The sequence below is a fragment of the Mastigoproctus giganteus genome, chromosome 10 (genome assembly GCF_048544385.1).
Source record: "Mastigoproctus giganteus isolate SK-2022 chromosome 10, ASM4854438v1, whole genome shotgun sequence".
Lineage (NCBI taxonomy): Eukaryota > Metazoa > Arthropoda > Arachnida > Uropygi > Thelyphonidae > Mastigoproctus > Mastigoproctus giganteus.
The window spans coordinates 114,653,363-114,668,769 of NC_143584.1; the positions used below are offsets into that span (position 1 = coordinate 114,653,363).

The window sequence follows — 15,407 nt, forward strand, 5'->3', positions numbered from 1 at the left end:
TAGGTGACTCTATTGTCAGGGAAACGGGGAACATATTGTGCAAAAAGGATAGATGGAACAGGACCAGGGTATGTCTGCCAGGGGCAAAGGTTGATGACGTAGGGCAGATATCATCCTTTAAGGGCACAAAGGGTGATATTGTTGTACACATTGGCACTAATGATATTTAGAGTAGGAGACCAGCAGAATTACTTAACAAGTACAAGACAATGCTGAAAAAGACATGAGTTAGGGTTGAATTGGAAAGTGTCTGCAATTCTGCCCAGACACGATAGGATGGAGTATATGATGAGAGCACCTTGTCGATCAATTCAGCCCCTGAAGAGATTATGCAAGGCTCAAGGGATAGAATTTTTCTCAGCCTGTTCTGTGCTTGTTAACAGGAGAGACTGCTTCTACAGGGATGGGATACATTTAAATAGAAAGGGTGTAAGAATATTTGCTGATGCTATCGAGGCAGAGATAGGTGGGTCGGAAAACTGCTAGCTTGAGGGGATACATGAACTAATAGATTAGCAGTAGCTGCTGGCAGAGGTAAAAGTGATTCTTGCACTTATTATTAAAATGCAATTGAGCAGCAGCCTGGAAAGCAAGGCAATGGAAATTTCCAGGACTGCTGGGAGTCATAGTGGAACAAGTAAATATATGGGCTGTGTTAGGATAACTAAGAGTAGAAATAGGTGCATGTTTACTTGCATGTACACCAATGCTAGGAGTATAGTTAATAAATTCGATGAGCTTGAAATGCAAGTTAAAACATCAAAGGCAGATAACTGTTGGGATATCAGAGACATGGTGTCACACAGACATAAGCAGTGCGGAACTGGAATTTGTGGAGTACAATGTGTACAGAAAGGATAGACAGGACAGGAAGGGAGGAGGGGTTATGCTGTTAGTTAAGAAACACAAAATCTAAGGAAGTGCATCCAACTGATGTTGGTGGACAATGCAATGTTGAGTCTGTTTGGTGTGACAAAGGAAAAAAGGCTATATGCCATCAACTCCAGAAATCTTAGCTGTAGGTTCAAAAGTTTTTTCATTAAATAAACGTATGAAATTTCAACATTGTTAATTACATTTTTTTCAACTTCACTCCCATAATTTCTCATTGACATAAAGGGTTTTTCTTCTGTAAAATATCACTGCAAAATATCACTGCAAAATAACTGTTGAGTTCATCTGCACTTCAGCTGGGGTATCTAATATTATCCCACGTCCGTCCATTACATAATAGTGCCTCCATAGCCAGGTGGGCAGGAGCAGCAGTGCGCAGCACACGCTTCTTGATTAGACAGGGGTTGAAACCCAAAATCCACCAAATACGGAGGAGGTGGAACGGTCAGGGAACAACCACCGCATATCCCCAGAGCAATATGACCTTAGTTGCTAATGTTCCTAAAAACCAAACAACAACAACATCCATTACATAAGGGTCCAATCTGGTTTGTCCTTCTGTTATTTGCATTTATGTATGTGAAGAATTCCTTATCACCCCCCCTCCCTTTTGCTCTGTTTGCCAGCAATTTCTTATAATCGGCCATTGCCAGCCTAACCTTTTCTGTGGCACTATTACAGATTAATTTGTAACTGTTATAGGCTTCAGTACTTTTTATTGCTCTGTAACTTTTCCATGTCGTCTTTTTCTGCTCAAGTAATCTGGCAACTTCATTATTCATCCAACTTGGAATCTTCCTCATGGAATATTTTTTTAATGGTATAGAAGCATTCAAGGCTTCTATGATTAATGTTTTAAAGGTATATCATAATTCAATTGTATTCACTCTCTATAAGATATCTACCCAGTTAATAGAGGCCATGCAGCATCTCAATCAGTCATAATTTCCTTTCCTGAAATTATAACCCATTCCTTTATCTTTAACTACTGCTATCTCTGTCTTAATCGTACATCACAGAACTCCATGATCACTTTCTGCTACTGGTTCCTTTACTGTCAGCCCTATTATGTCATCTGGTTCATGGGTGATAATGAGGTCTAGAGTATTCTTTTCCCTAGTACTTTTCCTGACATGTTGATACAAATAGCAATCATCTAGTTAGTTTAAAAATTTAGTCTCCCATGTGGAGTTTCCTTCCCACTTGCTCCAATCAATTAGAACAGTGGTTCCCAACCAGTGGTTTGTGAAAGTGTTCTGAGGGTTTGCACAACAAATTCTGTAATGGTGTCTGCTTAGATTTATATAAGTATATTTTTGTAAATTACAAAATATAACTGATGATAAATGAAGTAAAATAAAATTAAATATAAAGTAAAGAATTGCCAATAACAGAAACCACATTTATATAATTAGTTATTCCTTATAATTAGTCATAAGGAATAACTAATTATATTTAGATTATAAGGAATTACAATTCCTTATATTCTTACAGTATATCATGTTAAATAAATATAAATGTTTTCCTTACTAAATTTTTTTTTCATTCTCTAAGGCCATTTCGCCCACTGGCTGCAATAGTGGCATAACTCAAAAATATTAATTCTGAGATAACCGATGAGAAAAATTTGCCTTTTAATATTAGTTTCTTTAGAACTGAAGAAATTATGTGATTGTTGAAATATATTGTGATTAATCTCATCATACCCAGTGGAACTCAGAATTAGGCTGGCTTGATCAACATTCCCTTATGGGTAACCAGAATTTCGAAAATTTAACCCCCTTTTGAGTTGTGCCACTATTGCACCAACAAAGATTAAAAATTTGTGACGTGAGTCTCCTAAAGATCAAAGGTAGTTAAGATGACGAACCAAAAAAAAAAAAAAAAAAACTTTAAACAAAAACTTTATTTACATTTATAAATTCAGGAACACGTATGAACTACATTTTAATCTTTGAGAGCATGTAGGTTAGTGCGTGCAAAAGCATCATTTTAATGTAGCCATCTACCAAAGTAGTTAAAGTTAACTTCACAATATGAGAGATGCCTGATGGTGTGCAGTGATATAGACTATAAAATATTTAAGGGCAAAGGCCTCATGCTACGAGGCCTTTGCCCTTAAATGGGCCAAAGTACTATGAGGCCTTACATAGTACTTTGGCCTATTAGTGCAAAAGCATCATTTTAATGTAGCCATCTACCAAAGTAGTTAAATTAATTAATTAAATTGGCATCGTTTTGGTTATATCTCATATTGTGAATGCCTTCGCAACGAGCTGCCATGGTATTGTACTACCCTGAATAAATAACACTTCACCAGTGGAGAAGACTACTGTTATTTATTCTCAGCGGATACCACCACCCAGACGGCACCGTTTCAAAGCTTGTTGACTTCTCTTCGGTGGGTGGGCAGGTACCCTGGTGTTGCCATAGCGACGACCCAGTTATGAAGTATAACTTCATAACTGCCACCTCGAAAGGGTTTCTTGTCTTTCTAGCAGTTTTAGCTAATATAACATATTGTGATGGGATGAATATGGAACCAGACTTTAGCGATATTTTAATATATTTCTATATTAATGAATATGCACATTTTTCTCTATTAATGAGTTTGCATATATACAAAAGGAGTCACCTTTTTTTTTTTGCATACGGCCTACAACAATAAATTTGTGTGCATTGGTTTTGACTGATTTGAAAGTTCACCACAGCATACAAAAGGCTGTTATAATAAATTTTGAGTACAATAGTGGCTCAACTAAAATAATGCCAACTGATATTATAAGCAAGAGGGTTACACTCCAATACTAGCACAACTCAAAAAGGGTCACTACTGCACACAGGCAACGCTCCATTCAGTCCCAAGGTTGGGGCACACTGAAGAAGTGCCACTGTTGATGCCTCTCGATGCAGTAAAAACTCAGATGGCATAACAACACTTGTGCTTCATAGTGAGGAAATATTGAACTCACTTTGTACTGTTGTTGCATAAATGTAGTCCAATTTCCCAACCTCATTAGTTGTATAAACTCAAAAATTAAGAATTTTTAGTTGTGACACTATTGCAGCCAGTGAACGATTTGTTATGGTATAGGTATTTAATAATAATTTTTATTACTACCCAATATTGCTTTTAAAACATAGTACTGGAAATATTTTATAATAAAAATTCAGAGATATTATAAGATTTCAGAGAATATATGCTTAGTGGTTCGCAATAAAAATATTATGCTGAAAGGGGTTCGTGATAAAAACATATTACATTGAAAGGGGTTCACAAATCAAAAAAGGTTGGGAACCACTGAATTAGAGGCAAATTAAAATCGCCCATAATAAGACATTCACGCTTACTTGCCCATTCCATTTGCATGTAGAGGCTCTCATCATAATCTTTGCAATCACCTGGCCTGTAGATTACTCCCACTCTCATTATACCTTTGCTTCCAACTATCTCACACCATACAGATTCTATACTAGCATGCAAAACGTCTGAATTCGGGAAAGCATTCGTTGTGCTCAGGCTGCTTTTGATAAGAAGCATGACCCCACCACCCCTCTATCTTCCTATCCTTCCTAAATACATTATACATACCGTACTGAAACTCATCATCCCCTATCTCACCACGTTTCTGTAAGTCCGATTATGTCAACATTACTTGTCCTAACCAGCAGTTTGAATTCATTCATTTTATTGATGACACTTCTGACATTACTGTATAATAATTTAAGCTTACTTCCCTGTCATTGGTTACACGCTCATTTGAAACATTTCTGCCCTCAGAATGTCTTGCTATGTTCTGTTGCAAAACAAACAAGAACTTTTGAGGTATGTGCAAATGTTACTTTGACCAATATTATAAGATAAACACATATCTATATTACCCTTTGGTTCCCAAACTAGCAGTTTCCCTGAACCTTTAAGGTATCCTCAATAATATTGACAAAAACCCTTGCGCCACCTTTGTTTAAATCTATCCAGTCTCTACAAAACAGATTCCTTCTACCTACAAGTGCGGGCTATGCTGATAGAAATTTTCCCCCAAAAGTCTTGCAGAGTCCTTAAATTCATGAGTTAATCCACAAGGATTTCAAGCACATAATCTCTCCTAACATTTTCTGAAATGTTTTCTTTGTTCGTAAAATTGTTTTATTTTTACATAATAAGTATTTGACTGTGTCTTACAAATTTTTAAAAAAATATATACTGTATGTTCAAACACTTTTCAGTAAAATTACAAGTCATTTATTATTGTTCTTACAGAAATCAAAGAATAATGCATATTGCATTCACGTTAAACTGAAAATATCATCACACGTTCACAAGGAATCCAAAATGTTGATCTTCAGTGACTAAAAACATGTTTCAAATGAGAAAAAAATGGGAGCCATGTTTGCATTGTGTTATAAGCAGAATTGCATTGTAACGGGTTTCAGCTGTATTATGGTTACACTGTATATGTTTATTGTTGTTGGAATGATGTTTAGCAACAAAAGGGCACTGTGACCAAACTGTGTCTGTTTATAGTGTATTTAATAATTCAGACCTATTGAATTATATTGATGATGTGTATAGGCCAATACGTTTCGAGAAAATTAAGAGTTCTTCTATGTCGGCATGATTTCCAAGGAAATGGGACAAAGTCTGAGCTTTGTTCTATCTGTAGAATGATTGGAAGGTGCTGGAGAGGATGAGAATATGATGGATCATGAGCTGAGTGTTCTATCTGTAGCTTTGTTCTATCTGTAGAATGATTGGAAGGTGCTGGAGAGGATGAGAATATGATGGATCATGAGCTGAGTGTGACAGGATGTGCAGAGGTGGATTTTCTGCCAATAATAAAAACAAGTGTGTAAGATGAGTGTGCCCAATTCTCAGTATTGCCAATACCACTTCTCATCTGTTTTGTCTGAATCTGGGGAGCCACAACTTGGGATTTTGTTTTAATATATGTTTGAAACACTTTCTTGTTTATATAAATCACAATGTCTATTTGTGTTACAATGGCAGTGAATTGTCCTATAATTAAAACTATGCAAAATTAAATGCTTTTGTATTTGTATTATGCAGTTGGGGCCCCCATATCCACTGATTCAGTTACCCATGGTTAACCACAGAAAAAAAAAAAAGAAATAAAAAATTTGGAAAATTCCAGAAAATAAAAAAAATAAACAGTTCATAAGTTTCAAACCACCCACTAAGCAAGTCAGGCTGTAACATGGTGAAGCCTGCCAGCCCAGTACATGACTGATCTCCCTTTATCCACCATACCCAGGCTCCCATACGAAACTTTCCCCTAATTTGCCTCTAGTGTTCTCGCAGATCGCATTCGTTGTAGTGTTATTGCAGTGCCCTTGTTTAAGAAAGCCCTTATTTACTGGAATAATGGCCACAAAGCACAAGAGTAGTGGTGCTGGTAGTGCTTCTAAGCCTAAGAGAAGCCGTGAAGTGCTTCCCATTCGTGAAAAAGTAAAAATTCTCGATATGATTGAAAAAGAAAGAAAATCGTATGCGGAGATTGCCAGGTTGAACGGTAAGAACAAATCTTCGATTTGTGAAGTGATGAAGCATAAAGACAAAATTCATGCTAGTTTTTCTGTTGCATCTCAAACTGGAAAAGTAACTATTGAAACATTTCTGTGCATGATAGGGTGTTAGTGAAGGTGGAAAAAGCATTAAATTTTTGGGTGGAAGATATGAACAGAAAAAGGATGCCCATTGATGGCAATGTGTTAGGGCAAAAGGCCTTAAGCCTATACGAGGACTTTCTGAAAAAAGACAAGACGGAAGAGGAAACCAAGCCATTTACAGCAAGCGGGGGTGGTTACATAGATTCAGAAATAGGTTTAATCTGAAAAATATAAAAATTACCGGAGAAGCTGAATCAGCCAATGAGGAAGCTGCTGCCACGTTTCCAGCAGAGTTAAAGAAAATTATAGAGGAGGGAGGCTACCATCCTAAGCAAGTTTTTAATTGTGATGAAACATCACTGTTTTGGAAAAAGATGCCCAACAGAACCTATATCAACAAAACTGCAAAACAGGCACTAGGCTTTAAAGCATGGAAGGACCGATTGGCGTTGGTACTATGTGGCAACACAGCTGGACATATGATAAAGCCTGGCATTGTTTACCAAGCGAAGAATCCTCGTGCTCTCAAACACAAAAACTATTTGCCCATCTTCTGGCAACACAATATCAAGGCATGGGTCACGGCAGTGTTATTCACTGAATGGTTCCACGAAGGTTTCATCCCCGAAGTGAGGAAATATTTGGAGAAGGAAGGGTTGCCTTTCAAGGTTTTATTAATAATAGACAATGCACCTGGCCATCCTCAGTCAATCACCATCAAAGATCCTAAGTCCAGGTATCATCATAAAAGGGTGGACATGGCAACCAGGCTTTTGAGTTTTTTTTTTTTTTTTAGAACGCCTCCTGCGTTCTTTTTCTTTAATTTCAAATTTTTGATTGGGGGGGGCATATGCTCTCTCTGCCCATCCCTGAATATGCCTCTACACACAATATTGCCAAAAGTTTCTGAACACCACTAGATTTGGAAAATGAACTGTAAAAATTGCAGCCATTATCAATCCACTGCAGGATGGAAGCCTCCTCAACAAATCATGCTGAGGGAAAATGGACCATAATCTGTCACGCTGGTCCAGTGCAGGTTGGCAGGTCGACCGTATTTAGCAGTCAGGGGCTTGAACCCCTAGTCTACTCAGAGAGTGTGTGCTACGGAGGCCGCATGAACCATACCTGTAGTCAATCTGTCAGGAATAAGCATAAAAGACTGTACTCACACTATTATTATAGATAGATTGAAGTGTTAAGCTTTGCAACTTACAATGGGGAGTCACCAAGGGATGCCATATTAAAAAGCAACCAGTTTGTTCATGCCACAGCACAAAAACTGCAACAGCCTAGATCAACAGCGGTCAACGTAATTCACCAAATGGAAACATCATAACTGGGTCACATTCAAAAGAATGCAAAAATTAACAGAGAGAGACTAGAAGGCAGTCTAAAGAGTGGCACATAGATCCTTATAGAATACAGCAGGCCCACGTTATAACGCGGTTCGCTATACGCTGATTCGCTATAACGCTGTTCTTATATTATAACCCGTATCTGACTATAACGCTGTCACAGATCACTATAACGCTCTTTTACAGATTACATTTTTGACATATTAACGAAATCGTTTCATTTGATGGAGTCGATGGCTTGAAAATGAATAGCAAAACAGCATTAAAACGTTTCCCACGCCGATTTGAGAAATTTTCCCACGCTCAGTGAAATTTTCTCGCACGCTAATTTAGTTTCAGTACAGTGACTTGTTACGTAGTTCCGAGATCAACATTTTAAAAAATGATCAAGTATATTGCTTGTAATATTTGCGTTATATGCATTTATCCAAAGTCTAGTCATCACTCAGTAGAGTATTAGACATCGTGCGTAACGGAAAGTTTACTTGAACATTGTATCGTAATTAATTCAACCAACGCAGTTACATTTTCGAAGAGCTAATAATGACTGATAGGAATGAAAAAGCAACAACGTCTGGGCGCAGTACAAAGACTATAAATGTAAGAAAAAGACTGAATTTGAAAATTAAATTAGACGTTTTGAAGCAAATCGATTCCGGTCAACGACAAACGGATGTGTGCCACAATTTAGGACTTGCAACTTTAACTGTAAGAACAATTATAAAAAAAATAAAGAATTAATTTTTGCAGCGGGAAAGATAGCTGTTCCACTGCAAGCAACTTTCTCATGTATCTTTTGTAAACCCCTGGCACCACCATGCCGTGACGGGACTAATTGTATGTCTATCATTGCTGCAATTAAAGATTCTATTCTATAGGACTAGACCCGCTATTAGGATTGAAATGGAAGACTAATTTTATTGAAGATAATATTCCAATGCAGAATTGAATTAAGTTAAATATTAAAAAGAGAGAGAGAGAGAGAGAGAGAGAGAGAGAGAGAGAGAGAGAGAGAGAGATTAGCCAATATGATGATCTGAAGAAAAGTCGCCTAAAAAAAAAAAAAAAAAATGTGGAACCATTTAAAACTGGTAAGGGCTGGTTGAATAGATTTAAAATCCAGGGAGAAGCCGTAAGTGCAAATCAAGGAGCCGAAACTTTCAAAAAAGAACTTGTTAAAATTATTGAAGAGGGGTATTATGTGTTATACTTCTCAACAAGTTTTTAACATAGCTGAAGCAGGACTTTTGTGGAAACGAATGCCTAAAAGGAGTTTCATATTGAAAGAAACAAAAAACATGCCAGGTTTCAAAGCGGCGAAGGATCGGTTGACTTTATTGTTGGTTGTAACGCTGCAGGGGATTTAAAATTAATACCCCTTTTAGTTTATTTGGAAGAGGGCCAAAGTCCAACTCAAAATCCACACATTTTTCATGATTAAATTCATCAATTAAATTAAATTCATTATTTTAATTGGAATTTTAAATTTACGTTTGAGACGCAAGTAGTAACCACATAATTATACGTATGCAATGCAGAATATTTTATATGTGCAAATATTTGAATATTAAATATTTTGACCTACATTTGTGCATCTTTTCATTACTGTTTATTATTCATTAGGAAATATCCTATGGCACCGACCGCAGCTCATAAATACATATGTTACCTTATGGGAAAGCGGCGCTCGCTTAGCGCGGATTCACTTAGCGCTCTGTTTTTCCGGAACGAATGATCAGCGTTAAGCAGGGGTCACCTGTACTCTCAACCAGGAGTTCAGATAAGCCATAGGAACTAATATTAATACAAGAATAATACAGCTGCATAGCATCAATTTTCATGGAAGAACTGCAGCACATTGGGTAAATATCACACAGCGCCAACTTGCCTGGTGCATAATCCATCACAATTTATCACTAGAAAGTTGTATTATGGAGAAATGAATTTTCTGATACGGTGGATGTGTTTGGATCTGATGGTTGGCCAGCGTATGTTATCCCAACCGTGAAGTTTTCGGGGTGCTGTCAACGTATGGGGTTGTTTCTCATGATTTGATCTTGAGCCATTGGTAATCATTCCTGAAAGATCGAATGCCATGTGATACACTGACACTGTAGACAATTAAACTCTTCCTACACTGTAGAAGCAGCAACATGGGACGGCCCTTTTCTGTTTCAGCATGACAATGCATCACACATATAGCACAATTTACAGTGAATAGTTAAGGCATTCCCAGAGTCTTGATGAACTGGAACACTGGCTTTAGGCCAGATCAACACACTCTCAATCAGTTACCACACTGACTACAGTTTTAAACCAGGAATGGGACAAAACACAGTTTTCCTGTTATCAAAAGTTTGGAGTCTATCAAAGGTGTGTGGATACATTAAATATTGTATCTATAGGAGACTCTTTGAAATATGCAGGTACCCAATTATTTTTTGGCAATATAATGTATATATCAATTTGTTCAATGTTAAACAACTGTTTGAAACTCATTTACTTACTGGATAGTACTCCCAATGTTTTGGTTCATAGCCTTCTGGTATTTCGGCCAATTCTGCAGGTCCAATAAAAACATTGACACAGAATATAAGAACTGATAATGGTATTACACCTAACATTATGTAGAAATGCAAATAATCCTTAAATTTATTCCACTGGTATTGTGATGGGCGAATCATCATGTAGCGCTTCTCTGATGACATGCAACGAACATAGGCTAAAATAAAAAAAAACATGGATAAAACAAAATTCAACAAGCACATAAGGTTCAAGAAAAGTTATTTTTATAAAATATAATATAGCAAAAAAATATGGGTGCTAAATATTTTAACAACGATTCAAACCTTAATGGTTATGACCATCAAACATTTTTTATTTTGTAACATATTTCGGTATTCTGTAAACAATTTAATTAAACAATACTGTATCTATTTGGAAGAAGGAAAAATTTCTGCAGGTTGATTGTTATTATTATTATTATTATTAGCTATATGGTGCAAGGAAGCCTGAGGCTTTTGTTGCACCAGCCGAAAAAAAAAATTCTTGAGTTACAGATTACAGAGAGAGAAAGTAGAAGGGAATCACCAAGAAAGATGATGTAGTACCCTGGCACACAAAATACTCTGATCATAGTGTAATGGTTCGTACAGTACTAGATGTGATCTTTTATCATGTATTATGTATGTACAAGTGCTTATTCACATCTGATTTCTGTATTATTCAGCCCACACACTGTGTGGGCTAAAAACTCATGAAGCAAAATCCCAGTGATGGAGAAAAACTCAGAAAAAAAAAATCTTACTCTCTCTCTCCTTGAGACTAATTTACTAGTCTTGATTGAAGAAGCCTTTAAAAATTCCACTGGTTGCTGACAGGATTCAAAACAAACCAAACCTCTCCAAACAGTGACAAGTCCTGTGTTTGGATAATTTTGGTATTCGTGCCACGGGAAGAACTAGACAAGTTACTGAAGGGGATAGACAGGTGACTTGGGAAGTTTTATTTTTGGCTGATGCTGTATAAGCTTGCTTTCTTGTACCACTAATAACAGTATACCAGTTCTTAGAGTTCATACAGATGCTATTTATTAAGTCTATACAAATTCATGTTTATGGGAAAATTTGCATACTACATAGATGATGAAACAATCCATAACTACAGAGGGGGAGACCTCTGCCTCAGACTGGTTAATTACAATTCTTGCTTGGGAAGGTCTAGGTTCAAATCCTTTCTTCAAAGATTCAAATCTGAATCCCTCTGAAGAAGTGACAAATTAACCACACTGAGGACACAGAAGATGCGTGAATTAAGTACGTAACTAAGTTTAGAAATCAAGAAGTAAATAAATCTCATTATCTTGGACAGATGTGAAGAGACTATACATCAGTGTTTGAATTAAAGTTCTTGGGAAGGAGAATGGGTATTTCATGGACCATTACTGTTTGTGTCAAATGATATTCATATGCATACGTATTAACACCTTGATTATAGAATACTTTATTCTGTAATTTACAGAAACACAGCATTGTTTTCAGCTTGTTTGTCACAAGAGTGAGAGGTGTAGCTTAAGGTCTCTTCACTATTCAGAATTCAACAAACAATACAGAAATAAATTTGTTTTAAGTTTAGAGTTATAAATCTTATAAAGAGTTATAAAAGTTATAAAGCTATGGAAGCTAATGGTATTAGTGGTGATAATATTAGTAATAATATTGTCTAGTTCTGCCTTCAATTTATTCAAATTAGCCACTTCCACACAACAGATGGAAGATTCTTCCAACAATCAACTACCTGCTGGCTGAAGGCAAATTCTACACATCTATTCTGCAACCATCCTTGGGAAGTTGCTCTCTCTCGTGTGTGTGTGTGTAGTCTGAACAAGGAGGATATCAGCATTGAGTTATTCAATCCATTCAGACAGTTATTCAATCCTTTCAATCCTTAAACAGATTGCCTTGCAAGTACCTAGCCTTGAGATGCTGCAATTTGCAAAAGAACACATTTTGTTCCACACACAAATCGTGCTGTCCTTCTCTGCACCAATTTCAACCAATCCACATCCTTTCTGAAATGATGCCTCCAGACTGGTAGGCAGTAATCAAGTTTTGGCCTAATGAGTGCCTTATACAATTGGATAATTACTTCCTTATTCCTACTAGCAAAATTCCTGTATACGATTAACAAAACCCCATGAGCTGTCCTGTCAACCTACCTGCATTGCTCAGAGAACTTCATACCTGCCTGCATAATTACCCCCCCCCAGGTATTTTTCATTTTCCACTATCCTGACAGTAGTACCATACAGTACTACTGTATGGTACTACTGTCAGGTGCAGGATCTTGTATTTGTCAACGTTAAACTTCAACTGCCATTTCTCAGTCCATCTGCTTAGTTTTCTAGATCTCGGTGAAGTAGTAGTATCAGGGGGCAGGCCGTCCCAAGGGTGCAGTGCACCGGGCACAAACATTCAAGGGGTGCCTGAAACCTAAAACTTATATACACATGTAAAGAAAATTTTAAAGGGGGGGGGCACTAAATTTCAATTGGCACCCGGGAGCCAAATACCCTAGGAATACCCCCAAGTAGTATACCATGATTACTGTCATTACTGCCACCCTGCCAACCTTTGTATCATCCGCAAACTTACACATTAAAAAACTTACACAAATATAAACAGAATGAAAGAAAAAAAAACTCTTAAACATGACAGTTCAAAGAAACATTAATAATGTGATTTCACTATCGCTTTTAGGAAGTGTAATTATTAAAGAACAGCTTAGTGAGGCCTACAGACTTTTGATCTGCAAACAACAGAAAAGGTACCAAGAATCGCGAGGTATTATCTAAAATAATAGATTGCATTAAATTTTGTGGACAGTCTGAAATTCTTTTACGTGGACATGATGAAAAAGAAGATTCTAAAAATCCAGGAGTATTCAGAGGATTAATAAATTTCACCTGTACATTACATTCCAATTTAAAGAACCATTTAGAAAGTAATACAGCATTTAAAGGCATTTCAGAATGATATTCTTGACTGTTTGCTGCAAATATGCCAGGATGAAATAAAAAGAGAAATTAAAGAAGCTTCATTCATAGCTGTCATGGCTGATGACACAACAGATGTTTCAGAACATATACAAATGGTAATTGTTCTGAGATATGAACTGAATATCAAAGTGCATTCCAGATCAATTAGACATAATCCTCAAAGGAAATACTCAAAAAATAGTTGCTCAGATATTTGATGGCGCAAGTGTGATGAAAGACAAGAAAGGGGGAGGTTCAGGCTAAAATAAAAGAAGTGTACAAAAATGCACATTTTATTCACTGCTATGCACACCAACTGAATCTGATGATGAGAAATGCAGCAAGTAGTACACAAGATTCAAGAATATTCTTTTCAAACTTCCATGTCGATACCAACATTTTTCTCGAGATTACCACAGCATCTCTCTGTTCTCAGAAAGCATATGGGCAGCCGTGTTGCCCGACCTTCCCCTACAAAATGGAACTTCAATATATGCCCATGAACAGCAGTTAGGAAAATTTTGAATCCTTAAAAAAATGCATGGAGGAACTACAAGTGACAGCAAAAATGAAAGTCTAGTTTAAAAAAAAGGTCAGGTTATGTTATGCCACTATTCAGGTGAGATTCAAGCAAAAAACAGAACACTGACCTAAAGGGGTTCCATAATCTTTAGTATATGGTACCTCTCTAGATTAGTGTGTTTATTCCATCTTTTTAACTACACTTTCATTTTCGGTAGTAAAAAAAAGAGTCAGGTTATGGGTAATCCTGCATTTTAGGGTAGCAAGTCACGGTCAGCCCGCAAGTCACCGCCAGCTCCAACTTGTCGTGAATTGTATTCTGACGGGCAGTTCCGACTTGCTGAGCGTGCACGACACTCACTCTATCTGCCGGTAGCCGCTGTATCTGCCAATCTATGTGATGGATATTGTCATGGAGCATGCCTGACACTCACTGTATCTGCAGGTCTGTATACTGGCAATGTACTACATACTCACAGTATTTTTTTTTTTTTTCTATTTTTTTTTTTGTTTTCAGAAAGAATAAAAACAATTTCCTGACTACATAAGAATTTGATTATAAAAATAAAAGTAGATAGTTTATAAAAATGATAATGGAAATAGGTAATTATTATTTTCAGGTAATATATTTTGTATTTCCTGAATATAATAATATGAGTATATTTTGTGGTTATTTGTATATATTTGTAATAATTTGTGAATTATTACATTTTTGAAAAGGTGAATTAAATAAAAATACATATAGTACTTAATGCTATAGATCCAATGATTTTAACTTTCTATGTATGTATATATATATACAGGGTGATTCACTACCAGTATGACAAACTTGCAGGAGGTGTAGGGGGCACAAAGACGAATCGGAATCACATAGCATTGCAGGGTCCGAAATGCCTTCATCATGCGGCAGAGGACGTTGAACGGGAGGTCGCGTGAACAGCGATCCCGCTGGAAGTCAGCATTTGCGAACCGTTTCTGTTGAAGAAACCAAGTAGCAAAAGTTCTCCGGAGTGGATAATCTGCAGGCTCCAATGATTGGACGCGTTGCAGATGGTATGAACTCATTTGGTTTGTTGACAGTATCCTCCATACAGCGGATTGGGAAATACCCAATCGTTGGCCTATCGCTCGAGTACTCGTACTCGGATTGCCTTCTGCAAGACGTAGGACATTCTCCTCATTGTCCTCGGTGTCCTCGTCGTTCGCTCTCGATTCATGGTACCGCTCGTGAAACAACCAGTCTCACGTAACCTTCTGTGCACACGTGTGAAAATCGTATGATGAGGAGCATGCCTGTGCGTGAAACGTTCCTGGTACAAGCGCAGAGTGGTGCGTCCGTTACAGTCCGCAGCTCCGTACGCGAGGTGCATGTCAACCAGTTCAACGTTTGAATACTCGTCCATCCTACTGCCTCGGGAACCGGTTCGCAAATGCTGACTTCCAGCGGGATCGCTGTTCACGCGACCTCC

The 15,407-nt window shown here is 37.2% G+C and overlaps 1 protein-coding gene across 2 annotated transcripts in view; it reads right to left on the reverse strand.

The window, feature by feature from the left end:
* Positions 1-15,407, reverse strand: part of ND-SGDH (NADH dehydrogenase (ubiquinone) SGDH subunit) — a 37,321-nt gene that overhangs the window by 19,952 nt on the left and 1,962 nt on the right. For both annotated transcript variants that reach the window (XM_090382649.1, XM_090382648.1), the window contains exon 2: positions 10,388-10,602. In XM_090382649.1, coding sequence (XP_090238775.1) covers positions 10,388-10,602 — 215 coding nt within the window. The remainder of the gene's footprint in view (positions 1-10,387; positions 10,603-15,407) is intronic.